General features: G+C 42.8%; 1 protein-coding gene across 4 annotated transcripts in view; it reads left to right on the forward strand.

The window, feature by feature from the left end:
- The window catches only part of LOC102203886 (protein bicaudal D homolog 2-like), a 40,506-nt gene that overhangs the window by 24,810 nt on the left and 8,259 nt on the right, over window positions 1–7,437 (forward strand). For all 4 annotated transcript variants that reach the window (XM_005749062.2, XM_005749063.2, XM_005749064.2 and 1 more), the window contains exons 3-9: window positions 184–336; window positions 960–1,174; window positions 1,257–1,503; window positions 3,295–3,552; window positions 3,695–3,898; window positions 4,035–4,583; window positions 5,060–5,211. In XM_005749062.2, the coding sequence (XP_005749119.1) occupies window positions 184–336; window positions 960–1,174; window positions 1,257–1,503; window positions 3,295–3,552; window positions 3,695–3,898; window positions 4,035–4,583; window positions 5,060–5,211 (1,778 nt within the window). The remainder of the gene's footprint in view (window positions 1–183; window positions 337–959; window positions 1,175–1,256; window positions 1,504–3,294; window positions 3,553–3,694; window positions 3,899–4,034; window positions 4,584–5,059; window positions 5,212–7,437) is intronic.

Consider the following 7,437-nt stretch of genomic DNA (forward strand, 5'->3'; position numbering starts at 1 on the left):
ACATTTAGTTTGACCAGATGGGTGCTCTTAAAGTGTTAAAGAGCCCACGTGACACAAAAGGTTAAACTAAAGCAACAATATCCAGTCACTTGGCATCTCTCACACTTGGCCCAAGAAGATTGAAATAGTGGTCATTGACAGCTCTTCTTCTTCTCTCTCTGCCTATCTCCTCTGGCTTTACAGAGCAGCCAGATGGTGGAGCTCCAGAGGAATCAGCTGCGCGATGACATCAAGGAGTACAAGTTCAGGGAGTCTCGTCTGCTGCAGGATTACACCGAACTGGAGGAAGAGAACATCTCGCTGCAGAAGCAGGTCTCCATGCTCAAGCAAAGTCAGGTGAGAAGAGAGCAACACTGCAGCTGTTCATGTCACAAGCCTGAATCATTTAAATTGTGTTACAGGTGGAATTATATTAGCAAAATGAAAAGGGATGGGTATGAGAGCAAAAATAAACTAAATGTGCCTTCACTGCTATCATGAAGCTCACTCTTTGGCATATTTAAATGAACTAAAAATATTTTTCCATTATATTGCAGATGCTTTAAAAGATTAGCCTTAATTACACTGGTGGCTTCAGGCATACCACCTACTTTGTCAACATACATTAACTGTATGCTGGATTTTAGTAGCCCTCTTACATACATTTACAGCATGGATATTTCCACTTGATGATGCTGTTTATGCCTGAGCTCTTGATCCTCTTCTTAACCCCTTGGATAGTGTTATATATTCATTAGACATGGCATGAATTATACAGATATTACTGCTGTTTAGGGAATGAAAAGGATTCCCAAATCAAATTCCCTTTAAAATCTAAATTAAAAGGAAAATCAGATGGATGTGTTCTTACCTAACATTATCTTGAGCAATTTTACAGCTTAGTGGCTCATTTTAATTGGAGCTGCTAATATGCATTCTGTGATTCTGAAACTCGTGATAGTGGTTTCCTGTCCTCCCAGGTGGAGTTTGAGGGTTTGAAGCATGAGATCCGTCGCCTAGAGGAGGACACTCAGTTCCTTAACAGCCAGCTAGAGGATGCCATCCGTCTAAAGGAGATCGCTGAACGTCAACTGAGTGAGGCCCTGGAGACCATCAAGACGGAGCGTGAGCTGAAGGCGTCCCTGCGGAAAGAGCTTTCCCACTACATGAACATTGGTGACACTCTGTACAACAGGTAAATGGAACAGAAACCAGGTTCTCATACACTTCACAAGAGAAGCTCTTAATAACATACAGTTTCCACATTGTTTCTTCAGTCCTCTCAGCATTTCTCTGGATGGTCTCAAGTTCAGCGACGATGCTGCAACTGAACCTAACAACGACGAGGCTCTCCACGGATATGAGAATGGCTTCATCAAACTGGCCAATGCCATCACTGACGACAACCGGATCCCCATGCCTAAGAAAGAAGAGCTTTTCCGTCCTGTTCCCAGCCTTGTTGATGACCTGCTCAGCGAACTTAACATCTCAGAGATCCAGAAGCTCAAACAGCAGCTGATGCAGGTTTGTGTTTTTGCATGAGAGCTTGTGTTTTCTGCTCACGATACAATATACGGTGGTCTGTTTTCATAGCAATGCTTTCTCAGCTTATTTCTCTTATTGGGTGTGAATCATTTTTATGCTGTTACACACTGAATTATTACCAGGAAACGCTAGAACGAAAGACATGCAATTCCTGTTTAGTGGCTCATGTAAGTGGTTTTTTTAGACTTTGAACTATGACTGTTCACAGTTGCCAGTTTATTAGCATCACTTAGATCAAAGTAATCTGATAGTTCAGCAATACTGGAAGTTATAATGTTCAACTTTTGAAATTTAGTTCGATTTTTTTATTTTATTTGTATTGGGTTGTTTTGTTTTTGTTTGTTTTGTTTTTTTTACAAATAATCCTATTTTGTTCACTCTATTTATGTTTGTTGGCAAAATAGCAAAAGTTGAATATGTCTGTATAAAATGCAATTAATTCCCAAACACTCATAAACATCTTTAAAATGGTTTTACCTTTTTACAAGTTACAAGTTAAAAATTGTCACATTTACACTAGAATTTATTGGAGGGCTGTGGGGATGGACTCCTTCAGTGTTAACTGGGTGTAGCTGACCTGAAATCTCAGTGTATATTTGGTTGAACGGAAGGTGATCTTACAGCGGAGCGTTGTATCGTGCCCCAGTCTGCTGCAGGGATCTAAATCTCCTTACAGCAAAGTTAATCCAGGGAGACGCGCACACATATCCTGCTCCGTGTTGACCCCAAGGCGGCGGGTGGTGGCACCGGAGGACCTGCCATCTGCTTGATCATCACTCCATGAGTCCAAGGCCACAACTGATTGGGCACCATGGTTACCAGAAAATACTAGCAACCTGTGGATAGATTTGATGCCTAAGTCTTTTTTTTTTTCTCACTTCATCAAACATAAATATGGTTGCTGGATTAATGTGGGAACTTGAAGCCACCACAGTGCTGTTTATTGTAATAGACAGACTGTCAGACTGTGACAAAATCCCATGTTTGATATGACCCAACAACATATTATTCAGCCCACTAAAACCTTCTGACACATCACTCCACAGATTCCTGGCAGCAATCAGAGCAGAGGAAACAAAAAACATTCCTTCTCATTTAGTCAAACTCTGCTGCTCTTGTGTCTCAACTCATACTATGCTTATTTCTTTAGAGATAAATCCCAAACGTCCACTCATTGGAAGTTAACTTATTAGTCCTTGGCAATTCAGCATTTACGACAGATTCTGCAGGATAAGGATGGCCACTGCTATGCTGACTGCCCATAAACACTATTTCAAGCATTGGTGTCTCATAAAAGTTTTTAATGTGACCACTGATGTAAATAAAGGAGTGCTCTTGAGCACAACAAGCCGATCTGGTTAAGCATGCAGTCACTTTTAGAAATGAATCTTCACGAGCTATTGTGAAATATTAAATTATGCATGCAGATGAGCATGATACTTTAATATTATTTACAGAGCAGATTCCGAAATAGCTCAGTGCTTGCAAAAGCACAACTTTGTGTGCGTCTTTGTGTAAGATGACACACCCAGGCTGTCTGCCAGCACTGAGCTGAACTGAGTCCAGCAGACTGTCAAGGTCATCCTGATTCTGATGTCAGACCTAGCGAGCGATATTCCTCTCATACATACATGATAGACAATCCAGATATATAACATGATTTAAAGACATGAGTCCTTCATCAGATTAGCAAGTTAACAAAAATTGCAAAAGTGCATGTGTTACAGGGCGAGGACCTTTTGCTAATTGTGTCTCTGCATTTCTACACAGATGGAGCGTGAGAAGGTCAACCTGATGTCCACTCTGCAGGACTCCCAGAAACAGTTAGAGCAGGCGAACGGTGCTCTGTCAGAGCATCAGGAGAAGGTCAACCGCCTCACAGAGAACCTCAATGCCATCCGCAAGCTCCAAGCCAGCAAGGAGCGCCAGTCTGCTTTGGATAATGAGAAAGAACGCGATAGCCACGAAGATGTAGACTATTATGAGGTTGACATCAACGGACCTGAGATCCTGGAGTGCAAGTACAAGGTAAATGGCACGTTGGTCGTTGTAGGCAGCGCAAAATGTCAAATTAAATTTGAAACCTGCAGGAAAACGAAATAGGGTCACGTCCGAAAAATGTCGTGCATTTGGGTTTCATTTACACTCGCATGTGATCTTGCTTCTCTAGGTTGCGGTGTCAGAGGCAGGAGAGCTGAAGGAGGAACTGAAGACCCTGAAAGCAGAATACCAGGCCTGTCAGTCACGTTACGAAGAGGAGCGCACTCGTCTGGCAACCGATGTGACAACACTTAAAGAGAACCTGACAACTCTGGAGAAGACCAGCCATGCAGAGAGAGAAGAGAAAGCCAAGCTTGAGAAAGAGCTGCGCAAGGTGAGGTGTTTCTCTAGACACGTTTATTTTTGATGTTTTTATATATGCCTTATTTTTAAAAAAGCTTTTTCATTTTTTGTAGTGAAATAATGTGGGTTTTTTTGGGGTTTTTTGGGGTTTTTTTGTGTGTTCTCAGTTGAGCGACGTGGCAGGCGAGTCTCAGGGTAGTCTGAGTGTGGCACAGGATGAGCTGGTCACCTTCAGTGAAGAACTGGCCACCCTCTACAACCATGTCTGCATGTGCAACAACGAAACCCCCAACCGCGTTATGCTCGACTTCTACAAAGAGGGTAAGGGTGGTCGTAGCAGCCCGGAAGGCCGCGGCCGCCGCTCTCCCATCCTGCTCACCAAGGGCCTCTTCCCTGAGCCCAGTAAGACCGACCTGAGCGATGGAGCACCTTCCCCGATCTCCTCCCTGCCTTCTCCTGTGTCTGACCACCGACGCGAGCCCATGAACATCTACAATCTGGTTGCCATCATCAGAGACCAGATTAAGCACCTGCAGCTGGCAGTGGACCGCACCACCGAGCTGTCACGCCAGAGGGTTGCTTCTCTGGAGCTGGGCACTGTGGCCGACAAGGACAAGGAAGCCTGCATGGAGGAGATCCTCAAACTGAAATCCCTGCTCAGCACCAAGCGGGAACAGATTGCCACCCTGCGCACTGTCCTCAAGGCCAACAAGCAGGTAGGTTGATCTGTTTGAGCGTCTGTAAACAAAGTACTCTCAATACAAACATTTGTCATTGTCCACAAAAGTTAGAAATAGAGGTAGGGGGAATTATTTTGGGTGTGTTCAGCTGCTGAAGCAAATTCTTTGCAGTCTAGATCTATAACAAACACTGGTTGAGAGAGCGGCTGTATGGTGACAGCTGCCTCGAGTATTTGTGTGGTTAGATTCAGAGAACAGCTTTACAAAGCAAAAAGAACCATAACCCAGAGGCGGAGTGTGTATGCAGTTGTTTGGTAGCCATTTGAAGTATGCATGTGGCTACACAGTGGGCATTAGAACACAGATGTGAAAATAACTCATAAACTGCACAGCTAGGGTTTTTAAAATGAACATTAGCAGCTGAAATCATGCGCCATAATAAAAGAATTAGCAAGCATACCCCAACTTCTTCCAGGTGCTTTGACCTTTTTGTTCTTTCTGCCAACTCACAGACAGCTGAAGTGGCTCTGGCCAACCTAAAGAGCAAGTATGAGAATGAAAAGGCAATGGTGACCGAGACCATGATGAAACTGAGGAATGAGCTCAAAGCTTTGAAAGAGGACGCTGCCACCTTTTCCTCTCTCCGGGCTATGTTTGCCACACGGTAAGAATCGTGCCAGCACCTGCATGACGGTCAAGAAAATATGTTTTATCTACATCCTGCCATCAAAGGCACAAAAGTCTTTATCTGACATAACATTGTAACCTGGTAAATTCTTTACTTATTTGATATCGCCAGAGGAGGTTGTGACAGTAGCAAGTCGTGGCATGAATTCCATACTGTGCTGCTATGCTACAGCTGTAACACAGACACGTGTCATTCTTATTAATGCCGCACATGCAGCACACAAAGGTCATACACAATATAACCAGGTAGCATGAAGATAAGATTATGGTCATAACGTAATCCATGTTTACCATATGTTGGCTTTATTTTTAATATTGAAACATGACATATTTAAGTACACTATTGTGTTGTTCATTCATAGCCAGAAATCCCTTCTGTTTGTACAGATTCAGACTATAAATAACAGAAGGTGCCTAATGTGGATAACCATTGTTTGTGACCGGTGACTTGGTGTGTGTGTCTGTCAGATGGGTCAACACGCATGTTAATCTTTTCTGATTCCAAAGAGAAGCCGGTCAAAGGTTCTGCGCATAATCCCACCTCAGATTGGGATGGATTACACATTCACCCCTCAACACGTAGTACACTAAGGACTCATGAGCTGCTTGCTTGTTTATTTTTGGGTGTGCACATATGCATGTGTGAACAATATTTTTGTGCTTTGATGTGCTTTTTTGATAGCTAATTTCATTTAAAACAATGATGCGCGCTCTTCCTGTAAATATTAGCTATATTCCAGAAAGCACTGCAGAGATGCTGAGACAGTCTGTCCTTCATTTAAAGCTGTATTACATTCCACAGCAAAGTTCAAGCTGTGCAGAGGGGAAAGAGAAGGGTTGGGAGAGGCGAGTTTTTACAATGAAGAGTATAATTGCTGCAGGGAGTGTGTGTGGGCAGCTCAGCACCCCTCGTCTTACCCATGCAGAAATTCAATACAGATCGCTGAAGTGCAGTAGCTGAAGTAATTCCATATACCTGCAGTGCCCAATCAATTAGTAACAGTTCTAAAACTCATCCGGCTGCAAATATAGGCGTGTCGCCACAGGCTTTTTTGTATATACTGCAGAGCTAAATTGCTGCAGGATGTATTATATAGTTGTGTCATGTGTCAGAGGAGAGCAGCTGAAGTGTAAGATCATATTTGCATGTTTTTTTTCTTTGAGTTTCTTTTGCCGGAGAGGGTTAAGATGTTTTTGAGCACATCACAGCTTCCTGTTTACTTCCTGTTTCAGTCCATGTGTTTTTATTCCTCCGTATGCCCAGAGCAGCTCCACCGACTATGTTGTTGGGCTTTCTGCTCCAGCACCACACCACTATGTATGATTTACATTCACTGTTTATGGGACTCATGTATTGGTATGTAAATTGTGTCTTATATGACACAGAGTTAGGTCAGGGGACTCTTTTGAGAGGCAGGGGGACTCGCCGGAATGAAGTTTCCCACACTCCCCCCCTCTTTGTATCCCCTGTTCCCCCTCCATCCTTCCTCACAGCCAAACACCCGGTTCTCTTGTCATGTGGAAAAGAAAGAGAGGAAGGACCAGGCCTTTAGTTACAACCCACTACAGGAGTCTAGTTTGATAGTTTTTTTTTTTCTTCCACTTTTCAAGATAATCACTGCTCACACAAAGTCTGCAAAGGAGGATTTCTGAGATGTGTACTCGTGGATTCAAATGATGTATAGTCTTTGACAAAAGGGGAAGAGAGATGAAGTGGAAGTGAAAGAATATGTGGGGCTTTTTATGGTCTTATTGTTCAGGGAATTGGCACATAATATACTCATAGGACTAAAAAACACACAAGACTTATTATTAACATTTTTGTTTTTAAAACCAATTTAACAAAACAATATTTGTTTTAACAGAAATGGCAAATAGGATGGAGTAATTCTATTTAGTTTATTTCACGAAAGCAACACAGGAATGTTTATCACGCGTGTATATGGGCTTCACTGTCCCCTCCTGTATGTGTGCCTCTCTGGCTGCAGTATCTGGTGTCATGTTAACAGTAAGCTTCTGCCTCCGACATTCCTAAGACAAGCCTCGACATGCTCGTGCCTTCTGCTCTCGCTGATTAACTGTCCGAACATTTACACAAATCACGTTTTCTTGTAAAATGTACACCTTCAGTTATCTGGCTATTCCGGTGTTGGTTCTATGTTAGTTGTTTTCCCTTTTAACTTTCTTTGTTTTGTTAAAGAAG

Source organism: Pundamilia nyererei, unplaced genomic scaffold (genome assembly GCF_000239375.1).
Source record: "Pundamilia nyererei isolate P.nyererei 1_Seehausen unplaced genomic scaffold, PunNye1.0 scaffold00236, whole genome shotgun sequence".
NCBI lineage: Eukaryota > Metazoa > Chordata > Actinopteri > Cichliformes > Cichlidae > Pundamilia > Pundamilia nyererei.